General features: G+C 44.6%; 1 protein-coding gene across 5 annotated transcripts in view; it reads right to left on the bottom strand.

The window, feature by feature from the left end:
- EPB41L5 (erythrocyte membrane protein band 4.1 like 5) overlaps nucleotides 1–13,500 on the bottom strand; it is a 40,978-nt gene that overhangs the window by 5,082 nt on the left and 22,396 nt on the right. Inside the window, exons 16-24 of one of the 5 annotated variants that reach the window (XR_014948289.1) lie at nucleotides 12,877–12,995; nucleotides 11,794–11,862; nucleotides 6,111–9,253; nucleotides 5,724–5,818; nucleotides 3,259–3,387; nucleotides 2,580–2,641; nucleotides 2,019–2,117; nucleotides 1,526–1,619; nucleotides 37–78 (exon numbers count right to left, since the gene is read on the bottom strand). Coding sequence is in view for 4 of the 5 variants with exons in the window: in XM_015868630.3 (XP_015724116.1) it covers nucleotides 279–623; nucleotides 1,526–1,619; nucleotides 2,019–2,117; nucleotides 2,580–2,641; nucleotides 3,259–3,387; nucleotides 5,724–5,818; nucleotides 6,111–6,277; nucleotides 12,877–12,995 (1,110 nt within the window). In the remaining variant the exon portion in view is untranslated. Of the gene's footprint in view, nucleotides 1–36; nucleotides 79–137; nucleotides 624–1,525; nucleotides 1,620–2,018; nucleotides 2,118–2,579; nucleotides 2,642–3,258; nucleotides 3,388–5,723; nucleotides 5,819–6,110; nucleotides 9,254–11,793; nucleotides 11,863–12,876; nucleotides 12,996–13,500 lie in introns of those variants that run through there. The other 4 variants (XM_015868631.3, XM_015868632.3, XM_015868630.3 and 1 more) reach the window with 4 other exon arrangements.

Below are 13,500 nucleotides of genomic sequence, written 5' to 3'. Positions count from 1 at the left end.
CATCACAAACTGCTAAGTAATGGTTCAGTAACTCACTGGCACTAACCACCTCGGTGTTATTGTGGGCTGGGAAGACACCTACAAAAAGCAAAGAAAAGCTGATTAGAAACGGTTGGAAGAAACAAACAGATCTGACATAATACTGCCCGCCTCAAACAATACCAGGTATCTGCTACTCAGAATCTGCCTCACAATATAAGAAGCCTTTGAACCACAGCAGTGAACAGCTACAGATGAAGCGACTTCACACAAGCAGGTAACTCACAGCTCACACATGCTCACTCACAGAAACTCAATGGCAACAGTTTCAGCATAGCTTTCCCCTCCAAAAGGTGCCCAAACCCACAGCTATCTTCTGCCTTGCAGACGAGGTTAACTGAGCGTACTCTGCTGTGAGTAGTTTCAAGGTGCCCCAGATGTACCACCAGTTCACTCCGCTGCAGCAGATCCAAGCATGGTGGATGGATACCGAAGCCAGAGCAGAGTTTGTGAGTAAAAACCATTGTACTTGGGAAGGAAGAAGTTTGGTTTTGAAATACATTTACCCGAGGTGTAGCTTCTGTAAAGTCAATTAGATTCTCTGTCAATGATGTTAGGGAAACGTCCTGGTCATCTGGAGCGCTCTATGGAATAAATCAGTTTTGAATTGAATTCCCAATAGTAAACAGACAGATTTGCTGAACACCAGAGTGGCTGCCCACATTACAGACCAGTGTCCATGACAAACACCGCCATACATTAGGCCTGTTTTCTCAAATCTTTTCATATCGTCTTTTACAACAGCCTTTTCATTCCACCGTTTCCCAGTAGCAAACTGGAAAGAATGTCATTGCCACGTAACAGCAGAACTGCCCTGTTCTCCAGTGCAAAGCTGAGGTATTGCACCATATGACAAGAAGGTCAGCAAGGTCTGCAAGCTGAGTGTCTGAACTCAGAAGATGGAGGTGATAATTATTCAGTGGAATGAACTATTTAATACTGGTTTAGAGGGATGACAGATAAAGGGCGTGTTGCTTTAGTAATCCAGCTTAACCCCTCAGCCTGCTGAAACAACAGCCAAGTACAACATTGGACTCGAGTTTTGTTTCGGAGAGGGACAAAGGAAAAGTGACCCCCGAGTGCTTCACAAAGGCAGCTTTGTGCATCTCACAGAGTCCAATAAAAAAACTACCTTAACCTTCAGGCAACCAAAATACAACAATTAAACATTATCATTCGAACTTCTTCCTCTGTCATTACTTTGATGGAAACTGCACGTGTCAGAATTTCATCTTTACACCATCTTTAACGTGTGAAAAATGACCAACCGGTTTAGAAAAATAAGCGTCAGGCACAGACCCTGACAGCAGAGTCAGAAATGTGCTTCAAGAGCGGTGCATGAAACAGGCCTCTGCTCCAGAAAGCAGCCTGTGGCATCCACAGCGTTATGACAGGCACGCAGTAAGGTCTGTGGTCTGCTGTGGTTGCCTGAAGGCATCGGTAGTGTGACACAGAAACCTTCCAGTCTGACAGGTGGTGGTGATACCTTTGAAACAGCAGCCTCCTCAGCTGGAGCCAGATTAGCTGGAATCAGCAACTCTTCGCGGTTAGAGGCAGCATTATCCTCATTTAATGAATTACTGGAAGGAGAAAACATTCTCATCAGTGGATACAGCCACTGTCCAAAAAGACCCGACAGAATCAGCAGCATTTTCAGCACTTATTTCTAACCCAGAACTGAAGTCTTCCCTGCAAACTTCTGATCTCCCCAGGCAGGGCCAGGGGCAGCAGGATGTCAAATACTTCAGTCAGTTCAAAAGATGAGAGAGATTTACTTACTACTTGATAAGATACTCACCCTGAGGCATGGGCTACACTGATTAACCATTGCAATGCTAATTAAAGAAGCATCCGTGAACCTGTTTAGTTAGACACAGCCTAACTGCCCAGCAATTCTCCCTCATCTTTTCAAGTTGGTTTCATGGTAATCTCTGCCTGGCTCTATTATCCCAGAAACACTTTTCTCCTGAACCACTTACGGAATGAAGTTGGAGGCAGAGGTTGCTTTCAGGTTGTTCTGTAACACTGGACTGCTTGCAGAGGGACTGCTCGGGGTTTTCCCCGATGGGAGAATGTTCCTGTGCAATGACAACAAAACAAAAGCAAACACTGAAAGCTCCCCACAAACCACCTGTTCCAGCATGTTTCTCAAATGGCTCCATATACTTTTTGTTCCATATTTTACCACGTGCTCATCTCCTTCAAAATACCAAACAGTTAAAACACGTAATTGTAGCTTTGCCAGTGCCCAGAACTCAGATTTAACACTTACATGAGATTCAGTAACTCACAGGACATCAATCAGCTGCCAGTATGGGAGAAACAGTATCTGAATTACAAAGTTTTGATACATAGAAAGTAAACAGAGTTTTTAGTGTTTTTCATTCTACAAACACATCTTGCTTACCATGTTAAACAACACTACTACAAGGTAAAATGCAACGATCACTGACATGGAGCACTGGGACCCCAGAACTCCAAGTTCTCAGTGCTGTACTTAGGAAGATACATCGTGCTTTTCTTCCAAATCAAGACAGTACCTGGCAGCAGCATCCTGAACGTTGGAATTCTTGCCACCTGTCAGGCTGTCTTCTCTTACAACCTGTGAGAAAACGAATAAACAAACAAGAAAAACACGCACGTCTGATTTCTGTTTCCCTTTTGTATCAGTTCAGAGATTGACGGAAAAGCTGAGCATCTCCCTCCCAGCATGGAACTGAGCCGCCCATTTACTGCTCAAGGCCTTCAACCACCAAACCCCGTGTGAAAATTTCAGTGCAAATAACTTGCTAACGTAGCCAGATAAGATACCCTTATTTGCTACAGAATTTAGCAGAACATGCTAGAAATGTGGCCTCGGTGACAGAACTGTGGAACAAATATTTGGTTAGTAGGGACCCTTTGGGGGTTACCTGATTCAATCACCACTCAAATCATGGCCAAGCGCAGAGGTCATTAGATTGTTCAGGGCTTTCTCCAGCACCAAAAAGGGATGACAATTCCCCCCCCCGGGGCAAACTGCACCCCTGTGACAGTGAAAGGCTGCAGGCTTCCTTATTCTGCCACTCTTTGGATCTCAGCTCCTGAAGTACCCCTATTTCCAGAGCCCCTTCTCCAACAGCACACAATTACAGAGTCAAATAGGGAATAAGGACACCTGAAGGTGGGTTCTAAAAAGCCATCTGAGAACACTGCAGTCCTCATCAACTGAATATTTACCTTGTGCCCTGCTTCTGCCTGGGCCTTCAGGATATTGCTTTTCATGTCTGCTGGAAGCCACCCTGCTGCTGCTATTGGGCTCTCAATTGCATTGTTAAGACATTTATCCGTGAGCTTCACCACTTCATCCTAGACATGAAAAGTTCTCATCAGAAGCAGTTCCCACACAATGAGATCTATTCACATTTCCAAAGAGCAACAAAGCTTTGCAAAAAGAGAAAGCAATCTCTTCGCTTTGGAACTCGGTTCTAAAATCACAGAAGTTAATAATAATACAGAAAAAAAGCACAAAGCTTAAAAGTAGAGAAGCAAAGAGCTGTGCTGAAAGCAGTGTGCAAGACATAAACAGCAGTGGACTCTATATATGTAGTTGAGCTTACTGATATGAGATTAACACAGCAACTATCATATAGTATTAATACAGTGTGTAAGTTAAAAGTTCACACCCAAAACTAACATGGGAAGATCTTTGCCCTAAAAATGCTTATAAATATAAGTTTAATGTATTTCCTCTCCCACTCTCATCACTAATTATATCAGAAGAAACTGGCAGCCAGATACTTGATGGGGACAATTAAAAACACCTTTTCAACACAGTATACTTCATTCTGTGAACTGCCTAATTCTTAATTATAAAACATTAATTCATTAACTATTCCAGCTACTGACTGCTATTTCATTAGTGACAGAAGTTAATTAACTGAGTGGAAACTAAACCTGGTGACCTCTATTCTCAGGGTAGGACTCAGCAGGGGGAGACAGAGCCCGGCCTTCCCCCATATGCCACACAGCGCCATGCTCCTGCAACGCTCAGTGGAGCAGCAACAACCCTGCTGCACTCTGACCTGCACGAACTGCATTAAAAACCACTCCTGCTAGCAAATATTAAAGGCTGCACATTCACCTCATTCACTAAGACCATCAGAACAATCCTTTACTGAACGCGAGTATTTTTATTTTATGGAAGCTATTGGAATACGTGAAGTGCTTGTAGCTACTTTATGTGTTCTCCTCAGGACCATATATCCCCCCCCCCCCCCACATTGGGATTACCCAACCCCTCAGCAACTCACACAACTGGAGAGCTGTGGCTGTCCTATACTGGTATCTGTAAGATCAGCCTGTCACAGGAACCTTATCTTCCTTACTATATGTCAGTCATGATTTAAGAAGCACTAATACAGTTTTGCTCTGTTCTCTCGATTTAACCAACCAGATGGTCTTTCCTCTCTGTTTGAACTAACACAGAGCTCAACAGGCAAAAGTATTCTGCATGAAGCTGTATTCTTTCCTTTAGTTTATGCAGAGGCAGCATTTCGGCATAACAAGACCCACAGGCTACAGGCTAATCTTCTTAAAGGCTCGCTAATCTTTGTAATGCAGTCACCCAGCAGAAAGGTACACAAGGCATCCCTGCAACAGCCCTTAAAGGGGACAGAGCACAGCAGCCTGCAGCAACAAGAGCACAGAGCAGCAGCACACACACACAGCAGCCTCCCTGCAAGAGAATCTGACCAGCTTCACTGAGCAGCACAAAGGCCTTTGGGGCCTCCCCACAGCGCAGGGCAGCGCCAACAGTTCGAATGCTGCAGATTATTTTACATTGCTTGTAATACCACTTGTTTTCACTACGGCTCTTGCATTCCTGTGATCCCCTCATGAGCCTATTTACCTCACTCGTCCACACAAAAGTACTAGTAAAAAAGTTTAAAACTGGAAAAGGTTTAGGAAGTTTTGCTTTTTGTCACTTGGTAGAATACATTGGTTGACTGCACCATCCAACAGTAGCTGGAGGTGACAGATGAATGAGGGAGATCAGAGTAGGAAAAGCAACAAGGAGCAAGAGAGATGAGAGCCTTCTCCCTGGTCAGGGCACTGAAGCTATTGCTTCAGCTCAGCTGCCTGCAGAAATGCAGCCTGACTTGTTCCAAAAGAGCAAAGTACTAAATAAATCAAACTCCACCTCTCCCCTCTGTGTAAACACACATGGAAACCTCTGCTCCCACCAGGCCCACAGAGCTGGTGAGAACCAGTTACTGACAGGAGGGACCGATCACCAGAACGTCCAAACAAACTGCTGGGAGGGTTATGGAATGTGACTGGAAAATGCTAAGGGAAAAGCTCACCTCCGAACAAGAGAGTGAACGACACAACGCTGCACAGCTGGCAACATAGAGATAAAGGCAACAGAGGAACACTGCAAGTGTTTAAACTTTATGCTCCTGCAGACAGCAGAAAACTCCAGTAGGCTGCAGTGTGAATACACACAGCTTCACCTCTGCCCCACCATATGTACCTCGCTTCCTACCAAGCACAGGTTTAAACATAAGATATTTCTATCTGCTTTCCTATTCCCACATACCACTCGTGCCTATTCTTAAGAACATCTTGCAAGCAGACCGTGCTGCACAGCATTATCTGAACAGAACAGAGCAGCTCTGCCACGAGGCACAGTGCCCACCTACCTGCACGTTTATGTTGATGTTGGGACGCTCAGCAGGCGTAGGGCTGCTGCACTCCGCCTCCAGCTGCTTCAGTTTTAATAATGCATCTTCAAAAGCTGAAAAAGAGAAATGAACAGCTTTATTAATGTCACTGTGGAGCTAACTCGCACTCATTGTAAGGTTTAACGTTTGTTACAGGACTTCAGCTCAACTCCTAAATGCACTGCTCCATATTGTAGGGGGGCTGCATTCCACTGGTGGGCAAAGCTGTCCTTGTGCCTGTGATCTGAGAGAGCTCTCTAGGGCAGCTCTGGGTTCTTGTAAGGAAACAGCCTCGTGAGTATTTCAGCAGTTAACTGTGACCCCGCACTGCACAACAATAGGAAGAAATCTCTTAAGTTTGCTTACGGTCAGAGTCTGCTTTTTCAGCAGCAGCTTCCTTAGTGCCAGGATGAGGGCAACCAACAGCCTCTCCCGAGTCTCCTGTCAACAGGGCAACAACTGGGCGGCCTACAGCATCATCCACACAGGTCTCTGGCAAATCCACACTGTCGAGGAGATCAACAAGGGGCAGGCTGCGAAGGCACAAAGGTGGGCAGAGATGGGCACAATTCCATTACCACTCTTTCTATGTTAAAAAAACAAAAGGCTTTAACATGCAGTTCTTTTTTTCTCCTTGATCCTTTTGGAAAACCAGACACATGCCAGAAATAAAAGTGTCTGAAGTAAACATAGCAGCTCTGTGGGGATTTTAAATGAAGAAGCTGCAGTGAAAACCTCTCCACAATGTATAAACACAGCAATTAATTGTGAGAAAGCGAATCGCCCAGCAGACTGGGCTGAGCCCTACCCAGAGCATATACTCACTCCTTCCGGAGGCAAAGATGCACCACAACATACCATGTCAGTTCTCCTACTGCAAGTGACTCCAGTTGTTATAAGAAACAGGGAAGTTCTTACCTAGTAAATGTTTGAAACAAGTATCTGCAGATTTTCTAGCAGACTCAAAGCGTATTTTAGTATTTTTATACAAGTAGAAGGAAACTGCAGTGGAAGACAGCTGATATTCTTCACAACAAGCTGTTTCTTGGAGCAGTGCTTCCTCCAACAGTCGTAGAAAGGACTGAGGGCAGAAGGGTCCACTGCACAGGGCTGCACCACCGCTGTGCTACGGTCACACACACCTAGAGCTAGCTTCAGTTTCACTGATTTCAGCAGAGACATGAATGAAACCTCAGCAGTCAACCTATGTAAGGGAACCAAAGGGAACCACAGCACTCTTGCTGGCTTCCACCTCCTCTGCTTTCTAAAGGAAATGGCTCCTTTTCATTTTGTCCTACCATCTGTATTTACAGTGCAAACAGCAAAGTCCAAAACAAACAAAAAACCCCACCAAAAAGAACAGAAACTGTGTTTTGATGCTTATGCTGTGCCAACAGCCAGGAATCCCATCCATCTCTTGGAAGTTGAGGAAATCTATTTTAACAGCAAACTGACACATACAGACACAGCAGCTGCTGCAGAATGTAATAGTTAACCAGACAACCTGTGGATACAACAGCAGTTTGATTGTCAGTCCTTTCAGCCAACAATCACACTTACAAACAACGCGGCTCTAAGGATGATATAAGAAAATGGATCATTTTTGATGGAGCAGCTCCAAAGAGGAGAATAATGAAACCAGGCAAGTACCCACCACAGAACTTACCATGAGCAGGGACACACACTCCTATAGGACTGCTCAGATCAGCTTCTTGCTAATGGGTTTATGCCCCTTTCCTCCCTCCAGCCCCTGGAATCTGGAAGCAGCCCAGTGCTGTTACTAGAGGCTCCAGGAAAAAAAAACTCCCCTTCAGCACCCAAAGGAATCCCCCCAGTGTTAATCACACACCTCTGGAACAGATTGTAGGATACCACCATTTTGGTGCTCAATATGCCTGAATCACCTTAAGGCAATTAATCGCTGCAAGGCAAAATGAGGTCACTTGCTTGATTCCCTGAGCACTGGAATGAAAAGCTGCTAGCAAAGGACACAGTAGGAAAGCATCCATTTGGACAGGAAAATGTACAGCCTCTATGTGCACCACTGATGGGAAGAAGCAAAGTTGTTTTCCAAGGGTAGAATGACAGATAGAAGGAACTTATTAGAACTGAGCTAAAAGGCAGGAGTAGATGTTCTTCCAATTAGGGCAGCAAAGGAAGCAAGACCAAACCCTGCACTTCACCATCAGAGAGCATACCTACACCTGGAAGCGAGAATGTTTTCTAACACGTATCTTCCCGTTTTCTGACAGATCTTTGTAAATAGTCACCCACATGTTCTATAGGAAAACCAGCATAGGGTGCTCAGATTTTGCCAGCAGCAGACTCAGAGGTGCTGAGGACACGATGGGTTAAAAGAACAATGTATACAGAAGCTCCTACGAACTCCATGCAAGCGGGGACTCTGAACAACAGGCAATTTAAAACTTATTCGAACACCTTCTTCATCCTAAAAGACCAACAGAAGTGGATTTGAAAAGCCCTTCAACATAATTTTCACTGCAATTTAAGAGCAATTTCAGAAGACAGATGAGAACACAGGGAGTTCAAGGGTAAAGAAGCCCGTGCTGTTAAAGAGCCACAAGAGCAGAGTGGAGTCTCTGACTTCCCAACAAAGCCAATGAAGCACCCAGCATTGCTGGTGTGCGTGGCAGGAAACAGTTGTGTTTTCTTTAAGCACAGCACAGCAGCAAGAATGACAGAACGTTTCCTGGAAAGCAATAAAGACATTCCCTAAAGGGGAACCCCTCCCCAGACACATCACTCTTTGCCTTTTCAGGAGTTCTGCGCATTTTATTCTTAAAACCTTAAAATAATCAATTAATCCGATGCCGTTTTCAAACAATGTGTTTCAGACATGGACTTGTTTAGAAAAAAAACCCAGTTAGTTTTCAGAGCAGCCACCCATCGTAGATACGTTTAAGTAGTCAGGGTACAAACGAAGGGGCAGTCGCAACAATTACTTCAAGATGTTTGAAACCACATTAAAAGCCACTGGTCGCACTTGCAGGTATTACCAATGTGTGCAGCTCCCTGGGGTTAAAAACAGCTCCAATTCTTTCTATCGTTAAGAAAAACCTTAGCACAATTAAAGAGATACATATTCTCTAATTGATGTAAGAGTGATGGGCGACCTGCAGCCTACGTGTTATTTTTCTGTAAAGAATAAACACCAACAGCCCAATATGCAGAGCCTTCGTCAGAAAATGCTTTTTTCCTTTCCTAGCCATCTTTGGGACCGGTGTCCTTGTATCACAGACAGCTCTGAATGCAACCTTCCAGCCTCCGCTACCAAGCAGCCTCAAGCTCTTGAAGGGCCGACATCTCACAGACTGGTCATGGTGGCTTGGACAGCATAGGTGACAGCACTGCTATGCATTCCTGCATTCTTCACATTGTGCTCATGAACAAAAGCAGAGTACTGTCCATCCACAGGGTGGGTCCTCGGCGGGGCCCGCGTGTCCCACAGGCTTCCACCACGTTGGCAGCGGTCGGCAGCGTCAAAGGGCCTGGATCGTTGGGGAGCGGGAGGGGCACAATTAGTCACTGGGTATGGAGGGGAAGGGGGGAACAGAGCACAGCAGGAGTAAAGCGAAGGAGGCTGACAGAAAAAGCCAAAGAAAAATGGTATTGCTGCAAGGTAAATACTGAAGGACAAAGGCATGCAAGAATATGTGCGTATTAAGGCAGTGTCAAATAAAGCCTTTTACTGCTCAGCATCATGCGTGTTTTTGCAGAAGCCTGAAGCGAGAAGTTAAGCTACCTCCTGTATGTTCTGCCTACGCTTAGTAGAAGGAAAAGAACTTCATATTTAACAGCACTTCACAAAGCTGAGCAAGAACCAAGCACTGCAGATGTGACAGAGGCCTCCTGGGCGTACAGCACAGTGCACTTCAGGAGCTGACAGGGCTCAGGTGGCAGCTCTCACTGCACGGCAGAGACCAGCACCGAGACTCTGCTTTCCAGCTTTGCACGTGAAATCACAATGGTACAGAAATGTTAAATGCTGGATTCATAAAATCAAACCCACAGCAGCGCCATGCCTGCTCCAGTTGGTGCAAAAGCTGGTTAGAGGAGCAGGAGAGAACGCTCAGCGCTTTGAATGCTATATATATTATGCAGGTGCCAATAGATAGGAGCAATAAGGCTTTGGGCACAAGCATTTCCAAAGCAGCAGGGATAAAGAATTTACTCAAACTGTTGAATTTCAGAACGTTTTAAAGAACAGATCTGCTAAGCAGTGTCTGTCTTGTAGTAGGATTCATTGCAGTGTTTCAAAACACGCTGCTGAGGGTTACGATCAGATACCAAAAAAGAGCTCGGAAAAAAGTGAGCTCTCAAACTACTCAAGAAATTCCTGAAACAAATGTTTCTCCTTCATTTTTATGTAGAATTCTCTATTTAGCGACCCAAACTTTGCTGCTGTTCATTTCGAGGGCATCCAACACAGCCCTTGTTTCAGATTCCACCTTCTGTTCCCAGCCCTGCCAGCCCAGCCAAGCAGCCAGTGCACGTGTTGGGAGATCACATGTACTAAGGCAGGGAAGCAGAAAAGCATGTGGGATTCACAAGCGATAAATGATTAACGTGCAGCAATAGTCCTCCTTTTGAAAAGAGAGAGGATTTGGGTAAAGCTCAGCCATGGGGAAAACTCAAGAGTTTCAGTTTTTGTAAAACATTCTGAAGAAATGACCCATGACCATCAAACCCACCACTCCTCAACAGCTCATTCAATTATCTCCCACTTTCTCCAGCTTATGCAGTTACCAGAAAACTCCATCCACTAGGAAGGAAAAAATCCCTGGTGTATTCACCATACATAAGCAGTCAGTAACCACTTGTCTTCTGTCCTACCTCCAAGATAGATTCTTGATTCAAAGTTGGAAAGATACAAATTATGCTTTAGGCTTTGCAGCCTCACAGCCAACATTTCAGGCCATCTTAAGGCAATTCAGACCAGCATCATTTTCCTGTACTGACAATTTTATATGAATGGAGCAAAGGAAATAAAAACATCAGAATCTTTCCTGTCTGGCTGAGTACTTTCTCTAATCTGGCACAAGTGCTGTTGGCAGCTGCAGCATTAACATTCTAAATTAAAGGAAACGTTGCCATTAGGAAGGGATCTAATCTGCAACGCAGCCAGCGTGGGCATCTGCCAAGAAAAGTACGGAAATGCACAGGGTCGAGACCTCACTTCTAAACCCCTTCAATCCACCCATCAACAAAATCCCCAGTCCGAAATATTTCAGTGCTCTCACCAGTCGTTGGCAAGCTCTCTCTAAAAGAAGACTATTTTTCTGACAGGAAGCAAAGATAATCCGTGCAGAAACAGGCCAATTAAAGACAGCGGGCAGCTGACAAGAGAACTCGTTAGTAGCAGACAGCAAGGCTTGAAGGCAGTACACAAGCTGCAGCCCCCACACCAGGTAGCTACGCTCCAGACACTGCAAACCTAACCCCACTGCCCAGCCATGAAACCAGCATGTAGCTCATCTGCTGACTCAGCTCCAAACTGTTCTCTTCTTCTCACAGCTGGATTTGTCCTTCATTACAGGCAGAACTGCCTCCAATAATCGTGCTATGGCTCTTAGAAACCTAACACGCACACAGTACAGTATTATACTCCCAATTAAAACACGTTAATTGCCAGGCAGCATCTTTTCTTTATGGCATATTGCTTTCGGTTGCACGCAGATACAGTTTGTACTCTTCCACAGAAAGGCTACGCAGTGCAGCAGCTGGGACAGAAGTTGAGATCCTTAGACAGCATTAAAGAGTGACAAACTCGGGTTCTAAATCCTAGAAAGGGCATACCAAGACCAAATCTGAAGCAGACTGGCTGGAGTCCTCTCTGCTTCTGAACAAAAGCAGCAGGATCTCAAAGAGAAGCTGAAGCTGAATCAGATACCCAGGAAGAGTCGTTTGGAGCAGGAGTCAAACATTTTCACCCACAGAAATACTGGCTGTAGCACACAGCTTGCAGTCGGACCAACAAATGATATTAAAAAAACATTTTGAGAAGGCCGAAGAACAAAGAAACCACCACCTTTCACCCACCACCACGGAGGGAATCGAGTGATCAACAGGATCTCTGCACAAGCACAGATTTCAGCTACTAGATAAATCAAGGGCAAAAGAAAGAAAAACAGCATTGATCATGTATTCTCATTGAATCGTCAATATAATGCAACAGATAAAGCAAAATTATCCTCCCTCATATAATACAAAATCCATCGTACTGAAAGTCTTCCACCAGTATGATTGCAGAACTCAAGCACATTTGTCACTGCATGATTTATTCCTAAGAGGTGCTGAAGCAAATCAGATTCATACGCCAGACAATGGGAGAAGGATCTTTTCTCTTGAGGCAGGAACAGCTTAGGATAAGAGCTTTATGTCCATCCACTCCACCACAGCTGCTCCTCAGAAGCCTCACAGAAATCAGAACCACCCTTCTAGGATCAGCCGCAATGGGCTGAAGGAGGTCAGCAGTGTGCATCAGCACACATCAGTTTTGGTTTTGAAATACCACTGCAGTATAAAATTTCTTTTAAAATAATGAATGATACAGGAGTTCACCTTCAAACAAAATCAAGCTGGTTTTGAGATGCATCAATTCCTTTAAACAGATGCTCAGGTTACATAAAATCAAAGCGCTTATCTTTAGCTTGTGTCATTTTCCTCAAGCTCCCATTCTCCCCAAGACAAAGAAAAAATCATTTTGTCCATTTAATAAGGTTTTTCTAAGAGATTCAACAAAGGTAACGATTTACAAGATTCTGCATTTTATTAAGGACATTGAAAAGTCCTTAATAACAAGCGAAGCATTAAAAGAAATATTAGGACAAAACAGAAGAGTCCAGCTCTTTCCGTGACTTGAAAATGCTGCTCTGGATGCAGTCATTGGAGCCCTGGAGAAACAGTCTTTTGGTTGGCAATGATTATGCACGTTGCCTTCAGCTCCCCAGACTACACTCACAGCAACAAATCAGCTGCATCGCCACTAGTGTGACCCTCAAATTATGGTAAAGATACAAAATAGGCAATTCACTTAAGCACTGATAAAGAAACGGGCACTTGGATTGTTCCTAAGCAAGCAAAACTCAGTTCCCAGCAAAGCTGGACATACCACTTCTTGTCCTGCTGGCTGGATCCTGGGCTCCTTGGGAGGTTCTCTATTTCCACCAGGACTGGAGCAGAAGGAACTGCTGCTGTTAGGACAGGTAGGTTTGGCTTCACATTCCAACTCTTTGGAGACAGAACGTAAACAAGTAAGTTGCTATACACACTTCAATTAGGCAATGATATGTTTTACATAAGAAAACACAAGACCATTTTTCCTTAAGCACAAAGCTAAAACAAGGATGTTTTCTTGCATTACTTCCGCAGCACTGGACGCCTATGCCCAATCTTCTCCAGCAGTACACAAAACACCAGGATTCCACTGGATTGAAGGCTGCTCAAAAAGCTCAGTTTGCATAAAAGCAAAAGCTGGGCAGAGCACCAATTATCTGTTTGCTTCCAGCTGAGACTGTGTTCAACATTCAAATAAACCGGATTTCTAATTCCCACCAATCTGTGACCCCGCAGTGACTGAAATGCTCCATTTCAAGAAGGCATGACAGGGTCTTTCCAAACTCCAAGTCCTACTTTTTGGTACCAGGAATGAGAGTCACCTGGCTGATTTCAGTGAAACAAGGCCTTCTATGCTAAGGAGAGGTACTGTAACCAGGAATCAACACTGGTACTGATG

Source organism: Coturnix japonica, chromosome 7 (assembly GCF_054131305.1).
Source record: "Coturnix japonica strain WE chromosome 7, WE-NBRP24, whole genome shotgun sequence".
Taxonomy (NCBI): Eukaryota; Metazoa; Chordata; class Aves; order Galliformes; family Phasianidae; genus Coturnix; species Coturnix japonica.
This window is presented reverse-complemented; position numbering and strand designations above follow the sequence as displayed.